Source organism: Penicillium samsonianum (assembly GCF_028829775.1).
Source record: "Penicillium samsonianum strain IBT 33392 chromosome Unknown utg000004l_segment0_segment0, whole genome shotgun sequence".
Classification (NCBI taxonomy): domain Eukaryota; kingdom Fungi; phylum Ascomycota; class Eurotiomycetes; order Eurotiales; family Aspergillaceae; genus Penicillium; species Penicillium samsonianum.
The window spans coordinates 480,222-493,215 of NW_026643262.1; the positions used below are offsets into that span (position 1 = coordinate 480,222).

Sequence of the window (12,994 nt, forward strand, 5' to 3'; positions counted from 1 at the left end):
ACCACCACTGGATAAGTATATAACCAGGCGACAGGAAAAATGTGGAATGGCTTATTTACTACTGTCCCCGGAAATTTCCCGAAGATCGAGTGATGTCCACGGTAACTACGGAGGATTTTACTCGAGCATCTGTCGAGAGACATAAGATATGAGAGAGTTATATTATTATCAGTCTTGAGCTACTTTAGAGACGTTATCTTCATGTTTTTCTGCACTCCCACCCGCGAGGAAAGTCTTGATTGAGTTTACTGCCAAGCCGTACAGGTCCATTTCGGACATCGTTGACTGTTGGTTGATGTTAGAACCAACCACTTCAAAATGCGCGGCTGAACTCTTCAGTACATCCTTGAAGTGGATAGGTGAAGACCCCCAGGTATTCTTGGCATCCTCCAACATTTCTTGATCATTAGTGTGTGGAGGACACTCCACGTAAAAGACAGAATTGCAATTTTGAACCTGTTAAACAATGTTAGTGCCACATTTCATGCTGTAAATGTTTCTGGATAAGGGAACCTTTTTTTCAAATTCTACCAGCTGCTCTGTGTCATTCGGAAACCCGGAGACAATTGTCCATGTCCATCCATCTCCGGCTTTGATCTCATTCTCGAGGACTTCAATAATCAGACTAGCCGGCACTTCAAATCCCTTGTCCAGGCAACTCTTAATGATTCCATGATGGCGATATTCGGGATCTTGTGCCCTTTCGCGAAGCGTTTTGTTCACAGAGACATGGTAAAGCGAAAGTTCTCCTGAGACGTGGCTGGCGACCTTTTCGCAGGTCATAGGATCACCTAGTAGTGTTTAGCAAGGAAAGTTAAATGCATCTCACATATACCACATACCGGCGACGAAAATGACAGGTAGCCGCGTTTTTCGTTTGGCGAGGTGATCTTTCCTTTCCTGGGATAAGAATTCCGCCCACTGGGTTGCTTCTTTAGAATGAATTTTCGCCAAAAGTCCTTGAAACTCGTTGAGGTCTTTTTTGCCAAATGTCTTCTGTTCGTATTCATGTGCCTGGACCAGGCACTCGAACTTGTCCATCTCTTTAACCCATTTTGCTTCCGGTGTTTCGCCTTGTTCGTATTCTAGCCATAGGTTGCTGATTTCTGTTGCTTTTTTCGGACTATAACTTTGGAGCAAGTTTTCCAAGTATTGGAACCCATTGAGTTCCATATCGTATTTCCGTTCTACCCGGGTGGGTGGTGTTTATGAGCTTCACTGAATCTCAGATAATATGAGAACTTGGAAGACTTACCTTTTGCAACCCCTGCGAACGTCGGAATATCCCCTATGACCGACTCTGCTAAATCATGGACTAAAGCCATTTGGATGCATTTCCCCCTATCTAGACTCAAGTTTTCCTGATAAGGTCAGTCGATGACTGAAAGGGAGACAGAGACAAAGATATCGGGAGATCAACATACCGGAGCGAGCATGGCCAAGATGGCTACTCGAAAGCTATGCGCAGCCACAGTCTCGGGGTTCTGAATTGTTCTCAACCATCCTGTTCGTGGCAAATGCTTTAACGCCTCTATCGCATGTAGGAATGGTAAGGGTGTGGCTTCCATGTTCAAGAAGAAAGAGGTATTCTCATGCCATGTTTTGGAAGGTGCGCGAAAAGGCTACTTTTATAGTGACGGATTGACCCCTCTTCTCCGCTCCAGTCACGCCCCTCATTCGGGAGCCCACAGAAGAACTCATATAAACATGATTCGATTCAAAACAGGATCTTGTCATACCCTTCGGATGTATTCTCTACTCATTTGTCCTTCGCCGTTGGCATAGCAATTCCAACGCGAAGGGACCGAACAAAAAATTGGTCGAGAAATATGCCTTCTCTGGGGGAATGGCGGTGGATTATAAGCGCTAAAGGTCGCACTTTTCGAAATATCCCTGTCGGTAGTGCAGGACGCTAAACCGCCCTCTTCAATTCGGATCGGCCCTGTCCGGTTTTACGTATGAAAGTATAGTTGCAAAACATGCATGACTGAGGTAATGCATATTTAGATAGCTTGCGATAGGGTATGGATGTTTGAAAAGCCGCTGATTCTAAGAAGAATCTTGACGAGGTGTAAGAAGATTTTATGTAGCATGTGAGACCATCTAGATAATACTATCTAATGCTACGTGAGCTTGGTCAAGTCTTGCATTTTATGCCCAGGAATTATCAATATCTTACCTGCGAAGGATGCGCTTTTGGGGCATGGAATCCATGATGCGAATGGTGAAGGGTGCAGTGGGGAGAATCCAACAAACGAAAGGTCAAAGCAAGGACAAAGGGGGAAATGGCAGCCCTGGAGGGAAGCCCCAGGGCTGCAGGGAGGGGGCTGCGGCATTTGATTATTAATGCACGTGGCCAGCATCTGTGAAGATGAATGTGATTGACTTGTTTTTGGGCTTTCAAATGTCAATTCAACCAATTCTCTTGTGATGTATCTTCAAAAGCGTGCTTTGTCTTGTTGTCAGTTGTAGTTTCTGGCTACCTCCACTCCACGGGTCCACCCGTGTCCTTCGAGGTGATGAGTCAGCGAAATCCCCCCGGGCGCACTAACCGCTTGTGGAATGTAGACTCGATTCTTTTCCTGAACCTGAGAGATATCGTTGGGAGCCTTTAATTGTGGCGAAGGTGAAGAAAAGCACAGAATACCGTACAAACAGGTATATTGAGTCGAGAGAACTGGAAAAAAGTGGTAGCGTTGCCTTTGGTCGGATTTGCGCAATCCCACGCGAGAGGAAACCGAAAACAACCGCAACCAACATCAATTGAGACTCAAAGCTGGCGCGAATGATATTACAACCGGATTATCGACAAGTCTAATATAAAACTAATGAGCATGGATGACCAACGAGGGTCTAGGACTGCCCCCTTCTACACGGTGCCATCCCGTCGCCTCGTCAGCGTTGAGCACCCTGCCGTGGTCCGCAATGTCGACAAGGCGATTGAGACCCTACAAGGCGACACCGGAATAAAAACAGTGAGAACACTTCTCGCTTTGGCAGAATATTGAACATATACTGATATAATACAGATCCTGAACCCGGCCACAGAGGGCACACTAGCTAATCTGGTGTTCCGGCCAGAAGATGCCATGGCTCGATCCGTCCAGTCAACGAGCATCCAATCAAACAATGTCCTGCTCAAAGTAACTGTTCCCAAGCGGACAGGACGGAAGCGCAAGATAGGCTCGAACGAGCCTTTCGCTGACGCACCAGAGTCGGAAGCATCCGAGCCGCCCCCGCGACGGACCGCTAAGGATCTCTTGCGCAGTCTGAGTGATAACCCTTCTAAGTACCAAATTGAGCCAGTCGGGAAGGTTGAGCGGACACATGTGTTTCGAGGTAAGTTCACTACTGATGATCTATTACGAGTTTGCTAACGTCTGATATCAGGAATCCCTGACTTCGTTTACTCGACTACAGCGAGTTCCTTTACGAACCGGTTCCGAGACCAAATTCTTCCATTTGACTGTGAGTCCGCTTGACATGCACCTCACTAGAAATGTACTAACAATCCACAGTCGACAAAATGAAGCAATTTGATATCGACATGGCCAAAGGCGCCGCTGAGAATGCAGATCTCATCCCACCGCCATCATTCAGCCACGGAGACGTCCCATTCCACTACATGTAAGATTCACCACACCAAAAACACCAAGCAAAGACCACCAGACCACTAAACTCCACCTCCCAGCTACCGACAAAACCCAACAGTGAAACAAGCAATCGGCCGCTCGGGCAAACTAGAAACAGTGAACACCCAAACGGGCAACAAAATCCTAACCCACTTAGTCCCCTACGACATACCCGAAGTCCCATCCGAACCCCGCCCAGACATGCTCCCAATAAGCGCACTGGACGCGGGCATGCTCCGCACAATCGCGACGCTAAACGCCCTATACGAAAAACAACCGGCCTGGACCCGTCGCGGACTCCGCAACAATCTAACAACCGACGAAGAGCGGCTGAACCTGCGGCACGCAATTCCGTACGTAGGCTACATCTTCCGCTCCGGACCATGGCGTGACGCGATCATCAAGCTCGGCATCGACCCACGCACCTCACCAGAGTACCGACACTACCAAACCTTCATGTTCCGCCTGCTGGCACGGGAAGCCGAGCTGGCGCGCGACGGGGGCGGCGGACGACGACACAACGTTCCACGACCGAGCGACCAGCGCGTTGTAGAGGACGAAAACGCCAGCGGGCCGTCGACGGGGCATATCTTCACTGGCAAGCAGCCGTTTGCGCAAGACGGACGGATCTGGATGGTTGGAGAGATCCAGGACGTGCAGCTGCGGGCTGATTTGTACCCTCCTGATGCGGGTCCTGGGTTCCTGCGCAGCGAGTGCGATATTATTACCGATGGGTGGTTTGGGAATGGCACGCTTGCGAAGGTGAAGACTGTTATGCGACATAAGATCCAGGCGTTGATGGAGGGACGGGAGCCTGTTGATGAGGATTATACGAAGATTATGCAACTTCCTGCGCATGCGCGGTCTGAGGCTGATTTCCCGCTTTTCACGCTTGATCCTGAGGTTGCGACGCAGAAGGAGATTAGTCTTGCTACGGAGGTTCGGGCGATTATTCGGAGTTCGCCAGTTTGGAGAAATTTGTCGGCTAATGCTGGGTTGGTGAGGAGGGATGTTGGGGAGGGACGGGGGAAAGGTAAGGGGAAGCAGGCTTTGAAGGGGAAGAGTGTTGAGCGGGAACCTGAGCCGGAGCCGGAGGCTGAGAAGGTTGATGAGGAGAGTGAAGGTGAAGAGGAAGAGATGCAGCGGAGGGAGATGTTGGCTGCTCAGGTTGCGGATGCTGCTGCGGCTAGGGATGCTGATGAAGCTGATGATGACGATGAAGCAAACGGTGATGGTGATGGGGACGATAGTGATGACACGGACGAAGACGAGGACGAGTAAAGATGACTCCTAGATTACTCGAAGATTGGCTAGGTCTATAAAAATAGTACTTTATGCTCAAGATATTCATCAAAAGAATAATTTTAATCATTGCTAAAGCTATAGGCAGGCTCAGAATACATCGTAAAGCATCAGGCATAACACAAACAATAATTCATCAATTAGACAGGATAAAGAAAGTCAACCTGAGGGGTCACAATAGTAAAGCAAAAGAGATACATAATTCGTAGCAAGCGTTATACCAAAACACCTGATAGACTGAAAACCGTTGTCCAAAAGAGACAAACTCCAAGCAGCAAAAAGACAAACTTCAAACAATCAAGCAAATAGGTATATGTATTGGGGCCAAACCCAGGCCAAAGAACAGCGCCACTGAACCAGATGCAGATGCAGATGCAAGGAACGACGAGAAGGCAGATCAAAGAGCAGACTTGGTGCTACCAGTTGAGTCCTCGTGATTTAGGTGCTTGGTTTCAGCAGCCCCGGAAGTAGCAACATCCAAAACAGAAGCAATGGAGGTAGCGACAAGAGCTTCCTGGTTCCGTGAAAGAGGCAAAGAGGGCTTCTTGAACTCGGGCGCTTGCTCTTCATCATCATGGACGATTGTGTACGAGAAGGCATTGCAGCCCTCGGCATAGTATTCAGCAGCGTTGAGCTCACCGAGCGGAGCACGGGACTCATCCATCTTTGGTGCCTTACGGGCCGCGGCAGGAATAGAGGCAGTGGACTGAAGAGCACGGGGGAGTTCGATGCCCAGTTCGTGAGGGGGGATGTTCTCCTTTCCACGGGGGCAGACGTCAGACTTCCCCTCGTCGTCACTGATATCCAGGACAGTGGTCGAGTGTTGCATCAGGTTGGTCATTTCTTCCTGCTCGGTGTCGACGTGGATATCGAAGGACCACGAGGCCGGGGCCTTGGGCGCAGGGGCAGGCTTAGGAGTTGTGGATTGGGCGAGGACGGAGGCAAGAGAGAAGGGACGAGCGACGCCGCGCTTGGTATATTGCTCTGAACGGGGCTTGGCGATGAGCGAACGGCGAGTGGCTGACTTGCTCGACTTGGGTGGTGGGGAGCGACCAGCGGGCTTGAAAATGGGAGCTGATTTGGGAGTCGTGATTGAGGAGATCTTCGAAGAAGGAGTCGAGAGACGGGGGAGATGTTGATGCGGGTGGAAAGAGCCATGCGGGATGTTTTGATAGGCTTGGACGCGCTCTTGTCCTCGTCGTCCTCGAAAGTACGCTTGCGTTTTGTGGAGAAGCTGGCTGGATTGATGTTCTCGGAATCGGTGTCAATGAAGATAGAGCTCTTCATTGGGGTGGACGACTTCATAGACATGGCACCTGGTTGGGATTGTGAGCTAAGCCATCTTGGGAACATCAAAACATGGTTCATCACGTACCATTTTGCTGGTTCTGACGATTAAGTTTCGAGCGCATCAACGGCATCGTGTCCAAACAGCCCAAAGGCTGACGAGTAGGAGTCATAGTGAGAGTGGCCATGATGAAGAAGGAAGGGGAAGGATGTTTTGTTTTGGTCAGCGCCAAGTGGGGGAGGATTGGCGGTCTACAATAGGCACTAGACAGGCCGATCGCACGATTTGAAGAGAACGAGGGTAATTGTGTGAGACAGAAGAATCAAAAGAAATAAAATGATTGAATGATAGGAATTGGTCGGATGGAATTCGGATAAATGAAGGAATGGGTAGGATCTTGGTCGACTACACTGTTGAGAGAGAACGAGGGATGATTCGGGGTAAAAGACGTGCAGCGATGAGGTAGATATAATAACTTGGAACGTTAAGGACGTTAAGAGTTTAGGATTAGAGGGTTTAGAGGCAAGGAGCAGAGGACATGAGGAGTCACAAATGGAGGGCGAAGGGAACTATTTCAAGGCCTGCATACTCCGTAAAGCGCGTCGCGTCCACGTTGTGGAGGCCGGATGCCAGTTCGAAAAGTGGCGTTTATGCAATTCCCAGCACAATCCAATTGACGGGTTTCATTCTTGGATGTCTCGTGTCTTGTGTGGGAACAATGGTAATATGCAGATCTCTACGCGCTTTTCCGTATACAACATACTATGGATACTCTACTCTGTATGTGGTATTAAGATCACACTGCCATTGTCCTACAACGTTGTACACAATTAATTCTTCCTAATTTCTCTAGAATTGCCCATAGAAGTAAATCATTACCAAAATCACCGGGGCAAAGGTCAAAAGACCAATTCCCCCCCCGCTGAACACTGCATGTCGCGTATCCCTTGGACGCGTCGGTCAGCAGCCTAAGTACCCGGTACTTGGCATCCCGCCACTAGCGCATACACCGCGTAAGTACCAAATACCTTCACGTCCTCCACGTCTTGCACGTTCCTTCACGCGCGACTTCGCGTTCACGTCTCTTCCTTGCGCACTGTGCGCTCATTCGTGACGACCAGCGTCTACAATTCCGCTAATAGTATGTTGCATGAAATGTCTAATGAAACTTTGCCAACGCATCTGTCTCCATTGGCTATCCCCCATCCGGACTCAGCTTACCGGATTAAACCATGCATGCGGAGGCCGATCGGGGGCTGCTGGGGTTTGAGGTGAATGTGGAACATTGTATGGAGCCCCGTCTCAGGGTAAGGTTTGGGGGTGTCTGGGGGTGTCCCGCACTCAAGGCTGGGGAATGTACTATGGGTTGGCTATCCAGGTGGTTCAGAGTACGGACTAGAAATTCGCCCCTGAAGGCTGTCCCAAGGCGTAGAATGATGTAGGGCTATTAATAGGGATATTATATGGACGGGGTTTCCAAGGTTGGATGGCACCTGCGCCCCCTGTTCCTCGTGGGCTCGGATTATTTCCGTCGGCGTATTGATCCTTGTTGCATTCCTCGCGAAGACCGAGAGCCTATCCTTTCTGCCATCGACGTACAACCGCGTCGGCATTCTACTAAAGGTAGGAAATTCCGAGAATAGTCAATATAAATCTGGAATGGAGGAAGGGCTGCATCTGATCATCTTCTGACTCTTCGCGCGCAGCACCATCCTCGTCATCAGATCCGGGTGCCCATCCATACAACGACCGTGAGTTAGGCACTGGGCCCTCGTAGTTCGGCATGTCGGCTGATCTCTCCTGGCAGCGGACAATCGGGATGCGACGGCTGAGTTGAAATCTATAGTCTCTCGTGATATAATAATGTACATGACCGCAGACTTGCCGTGCCCATTACCTCATATCTCGTCCTCAAAAGGAATGCTATCCATGGCACCCTGACGTTCCACAGCCCGAGCCGAGGCTTGTGCAGCCAAACGCATCGCCTCGTCCATGACAGTCTTGTACCGGTATGCCTTCTCATCATCCGCAACATCCTGCCCAGCCTTGCCCTGCGCGCGACGCTGCTCGCGCCATCGCGCCACCCTGACCGCGTAGGCCCCAACAAACGTATCACCTGCGCCAGTAGTATCCAAGACCCGGGAGACAGGTGCGGCTGGAATCTCGTTGGTGAAGCGCTGTACTCCGTCACTGGGTCCAGACGAGCCGCCGTCCGCAGCACTGTACCAGACACCCTTCGGCCCGAAGGTGATAAGGATGTAGGTGACACCCAATTTGTGGAAATATCGAGCGACCTTCTCCTTTCCATCCAAGCCCTCGGCGTCCGGAACAGTGCGAAGCAGTTGCTCCGCAGGCGGACTGATCAGCTCAGCCTCCGTCTCGTTTAGGACCAAATGGTCGACAGCAGCGTATACATCCTCGGGAAAACCACCGGGCGGCGCAGGTGCCGGGTTAAGCATAACATCAGGACCGCACTCAATGCCACGTTTTCCAGCAGCGCGAGCCTTGGCCTTGTAAGACGCGATCTCACGTAGTGTCCCGATAACCGTGTCGACTGGGATCTCGCCCTGCATAACGATGACGTCGGGTACGGGCGCCGCTAGCGCCATGCCCAGAACTTCCGGGGTAGGTTGCATGCCATCGTAATTTGCACCAGGCGAGAAGAGAATGCGGTTCTCACCGCCTGCAGACGAGTCCACGATGATCACCGCCACACCTGTGTATGCGTTCTCGATGACTTTCACCCGGGAGGGATCGACTCCAGATCTCTCAAGGGTCGGCTTAAGCAGGGCGGAGAAGTGGCCGTCTAGAGCGCCTACTGCGCCCATCATCTCGACACTGACGTCACTTGTGGAGTTTGTGGTGCCTGTTGGTTTGGCTCGGGACATGCGCCCGCATGCCACGGCTTGGTTTGCGCCCTTGCCGCCCGCGCTGGTGAAGTAGGATGAGGAGGTGATTGTCTCGCCTGGGTCTGGGAATCGGGGTGTGACTGAGACCATGTCCGCGTTGAGGGATCCAATGACTCGGATGAGAGGTGCCATGGTGGAGAAGGTGGTTCAGTCCGGTTCGTGGATTGTAGGTCGGGGGGCTGGTTGTGTCTTTGGGTCGGGCTGGGGAGATGCGAAGAGCGTTGGAGTAGTGTAGGTGGGAGTGATGTGAATGCCGCAGATTCCTGAGTTGTAAATACGTAGAGCAGGCGAGGAGTGACAGTCCAAAACTTTCGGTCAGGTAATTGAGAGAGACAGCCTAGGAGTGGAAAAAAGCATTGAAATGACATCTGGGTGGGGCACATCGGATGTGGCATATGTGGGGCCGTGGACCGCAGTTCCGTGGATCCGATCTACGATGTACACCCACGTCTATTTTGACAACATACATATCTAGAAAATTGCTCCTCCTTTCTAAAAGAACATTTCTTTACTCCAATCATACAATCTAATGGTATCAGTAAGAATATATTATTTGTATTGCAAGTGAAAAGCGAAGAAGAGGGAGGAAGTTGGGGGACTAGAGCTAAAAAAGTAAGACACGGATGAAATTAACTAAGAAGTAAGAAGCAAAAAAAAAAATGTATATCGGAATCCCCCTTAGGTTTTGATGCTCCTTGGATTCGAACCAAGGATGGCCCTCCACCCAACTGACCTCCCTATCACGACCTGATCAGCCACTACTGCAGGACTTATTCCATCGAATAAACCACTGAGCTATAAGGGCGTATCCATGGAAAACATGGTGTTTGCGTCAAATATAAAGAACCTATCCTTCCCTTTTGGGAACGTACCACCCACATTTTGTGCTATATGAATTCTACATGCCCGCTGTGGCCCCATCTTTTCACCTAGAAAAATGTTAAGTTCTATCTGTCCTCGTTTGTAGATTCCTTCAATTCTGGCTACATGGTAGCTCGACCTCACAATTTGCCACCATTACCTTACGGTTTTCCTTACTTCACAACACTGTGCTGCCACAACGGCCCCTTGAAGCCCATCCCCTACCCGAACATTTAAGGCGCTTGAAGCAAGCTCAGTTATGAGGCGTCGTTGAACCATGTTCGATATCCACTAATACCCGTGTCGGATCCATGAAACGGGGTTATCAGCCCCACATAAGCGTGTGCCTTAGCTCGACAACACTCGGTCGACTCTGCCCTCTCCAACGAACATTCCGTACGCATGGTACGATCAACCACACCGATTGACAGCCCTGGTGCACAACGTTACAGCCGTTGCCCCCTTGATGAGCTGCATCTCCGAAACGACCATTCCAACGGCTTCCGGAAACTGAGGCCAATGACATGGCTACCAGGCCCCAATGGGAGTCTTCCCGTCACACAGAATCATGGTGCGCATTGATCCAATCAGGCGGGGTATAACTCACGAAGTCTATTCAATACCCAGGTTCTCCTCCCAATCGGTCCTCTTATCCTCTGGTTCCCAACGTGTCGTCCGCCTTTGCAGTGGCTCCTTATTCATCTTCTGAGCCACAAAAGCCGCCGTACTTGAAGGATGGTCCCGAAAGGCACAAGTGCGACAGTGAAATGATTATGGGTGTCCTCTCACCAACCCCTTCTGGTCTAATCTCCTGCAACCTCATGGCGAATATCCATTGAGTTCGGCCGCTCATGCGGCCTCCGTCTTTGAGGACCTGTCACTTTGGCAATCCGATATGTTTGGCCCAAGATGATATCAGGGACCTGATATGTAATAGCGCTCGGATGTGGTTTTGGGCGTTTTTTTATGTCTTTTCGGACGTCTTTTAGATGTCTACAAAGTCGGTAAAAAGCATAAAGCATACCGAGGACCTTTCTATGTACAGCCAGGGATACACAAAGAGCCCAAGAGATATTTGCAACCACATTCTATGCCTAATTTTGATTGCTACCAGGATAAACAAAACTCTTTCAAAGCGGTCAATCCTGCTTGCACACCTTGTCTACACTTGTTTTCCACAACACAACTGATGGCCTAGCACGACAACTCGCTGACCCATCTACTAGGCCAACTTGAACCCGTATGCATCACCTCCACTGCAACGACGGCTTTATGAACAATTACACGGGAATGATATTTCTCAGTCAACGACTTGTCATGTTGTGTGGACCATTGGATATTCCATCTATCATCAAGGCCGAGTCACTATTCGAGCTAGGCGCCAGCGTCAGCGTCAAACAATGCTTTTTTCACATAGCACGTCTTGCGGCTGACGCAAAACCGGAGGATCAAAGCAGGGTTGTCGGTCCTCGGCAAGGCCACCGAGTTTCCAGAGAGTTCATCGAAAAATATGGAGTCTTCCATATTGAGTGCCTGGGTTGACAAAGGTTAGCTCCAAAATTATGGAGGATGGGGGCGAAACATACAAAAGAAGTTGATTTTGTGATGCGTGAAGGAACAAAGCGAGATCATGTAAATAAGACGGGTCTCAAAGCCCGCCCATGGCCCGCCTCAAAATATCACCTCCCCACAACTCGGTTTCTATAGACAAGATGATGTAGTACTTCCAATTCCTTGATAGTGCAAGGTACACGAGAAATACTCTGACCTGTTTTCAATGTAGTTGACTTCCACGCAGATTTATATCAAAGGGGACGATTTGTTTGAATTGTGACTTCATTTTTTATGACAAGTAGACACTAATCAAACATCTTACTTATATCGCGGCGCAAGGGCCCATAGCTCTTTTCGTTTAGCCTCCAGGGTCTTCATATTCATCTGATGCGTCATCGAATTCAACAATCCCTATCGCTTCGAGCTCGGCGGGACAAGTCCGAGCGAGAATTATGTCACACTTCCTAGCCCTGCCTGTTCCAAAAGTTCTTTTCCCACAGGCTGTAGGATTCTTGAGAATTTTATTCTCAGATCTCATGGCATTGATGCGCAACAGAAACGGCTTGACCTGGATGAGCGAATATGGACAGGACCGCTCGCTTTTATCCCACAGCATCCCATCCAGGTTGGCAGTGATGATGGCCTTTCCAAGTTTTGCTTTCAGCGAGTGCTTGGTAATACCGCATTTCAGTACCACGTCACTCCAGCGGAGACACAACACCACCAACAGGAAGATCAACGCCTAGCTAACTGTGTCTGCTGTATTTCCTTGGGCACTGTTGATATACTTGCGTTCAGCAGGGGTTTTACCTTGATTTGGTACTGTCTTTCGTTCGAACGCGTGCCATCTGAAGAGTCAGTGGCATCTGACCAAAGCTCCTTCGCTCCGGCCCTTAGAATAGTAAACATGAGTGATTAGACTTTTTAAGGCTATCTTTGGGCACAAAGGGAACTCACTAGGTTGGCCTTACAGATCCCACTCTCATCGTTCATTAGGCTGTGCCGGATAGACGCCCGGCGGGGTGTAGTATCCAGTCGGATAAGTGCACGTATGCGCGAGAGATCGGAGAACAAGAGGCGGAAATGTCGCTTACAAGATAGTTGACTGAGTCCTCTATCCTGGTTAGCGAGCTGTTTGAGGAGCCTTTGTCGATTTGTACCAATGAACTCGGATAGTATTGTTGGGACAATATCTTTGGCGTCTAATGCAAACGGGGTGCTAGTTATCTCACGCTCTTGCTCGATGGCAGGCCCCTGTGGTTCCCTCGGTCCTTTGGTTCCCGGGACCTCTGGTTGGGTGCTTAGGGTGCTGCACCTTTGGCTCTCGTATTGCGCACTTGGTGTGCCATCGAGTACCATGCCCTCCTGGCATGTATTGTTTAATCAAATGCCCATTGTGGAACGTGCTGAAGTCTCCCTCCGTTCTCGAGCGTGCTGATCCAGGCCGG

The 12,994-nt window shown here is 50.0% G+C and overlaps 6 protein-coding genes across 6 annotated transcripts; 1 reads left to right on the forward strand and 5 right to left on the reverse strand.

Moving 5' to 3' along the window:
* Nucleotides 1–168: 168 nt before the first annotated feature.
* Nucleotides 169–1,644, reverse strand: N7471_007084 (adenylate kinase; the record flags this gene model as incomplete). Its single annotated transcript, XM_057279803.1, has 5 exons — nt 1,425–1,644; nt 1,256–1,361; nt 843–1,187; nt 514–791; nt 169–456 (listed from the first exon to the last, which is right to left on the reverse strand). The coding sequence occupies exons 1-5, from the start codon at nt 1,566–1,568 to the stop codon at nt 169–171; spliced, it is 1,161 nt and encodes a 386-aa protein (XP_057134063.1). The 5' UTR covers nt 1,569–1,644.
* A 1,184-nt stretch (nt 1,645–2,828) lies between these two features.
* On the forward strand, nt 2,829–4,913 carry N7471_007085 (transcription factor TFIIIC subunit TFC1; the record flags this gene model as incomplete). Its single annotated transcript, XM_057279804.1, has 5 exons — nt 2,829–2,975; nt 3,030–3,339; nt 3,391–3,468; nt 3,519–3,627; nt 3,692–4,913. The coding sequence occupies 5 exons, from the start codon at nt 2,829–2,831 to the stop codon at nt 4,911–4,913; spliced, it is 1,866 nt and encodes a 621-aa protein (XP_057134064.1).
* A 418-nt stretch (nt 4,914–5,331) lies between these two features.
* N7471_007086 (uncharacterized protein) lies at nt 5,332–6,749 on the reverse strand (the record flags this gene model as incomplete). The annotated part of the gene is made up of 3 exons (XM_057279805.1): nt 6,310–6,749; nt 6,060–6,250; nt 5,332–6,036 (listed from the first exon to the last, which is right to left on the reverse strand). The coding sequence occupies exons 1-3, from the start codon at nt 6,407–6,409 to the stop codon at nt 5,332–5,334; spliced, it is 996 nt and encodes a 331-aa protein (XP_057134065.1). The 5' UTR covers nt 6,410–6,749.
* A 1,090-nt stretch (nt 6,750–7,839) lies between these two features.
* Nucleotides 7,840–8,007, reverse strand: N7471_007087 (uncharacterized protein; the record flags this gene model as incomplete). Its single annotated transcript, XM_057279806.1, has 1 exon — nt 7,840–8,007. The coding sequence occupies one exon, from the start codon at nt 8,005–8,007 to the stop codon at nt 7,840–7,842; it is 168 nt and encodes a 55-aa protein (XP_057134066.1).
* Nucleotides 8,008–8,120: 113 nt separating this feature from the next.
* On the reverse strand, nt 8,121–9,263 carry N7471_007088 (ribokinase; the record flags this gene model as incomplete). Its single annotated transcript, XM_057279807.1, has 1 exon — nt 8,121–9,263. The coding sequence occupies one exon, from the start codon at nt 9,261–9,263 to the stop codon at nt 8,121–8,123; it is 1,143 nt and encodes a 380-aa protein (XP_057134067.1).
* Nucleotides 9,264–11,904: 2,641 nt separating this feature from the next.
* On the reverse strand, nt 11,905–12,905 carry N7471_007089 (uncharacterized protein; the record flags this gene model as incomplete). The annotated part of the gene is made up of 2 exons (XM_057279808.1): nt 11,905–12,288; nt 12,504–12,905. 2 exons carry the CDS (start codon nt 12,903–12,905, stop codon nt 11,905–11,907), a joined length of 786 nt encoding a protein of 261 aa, XP_057134068.1.
* Between the last annotated feature and the right edge of the window lie 89 nt (nt 12,906–12,994).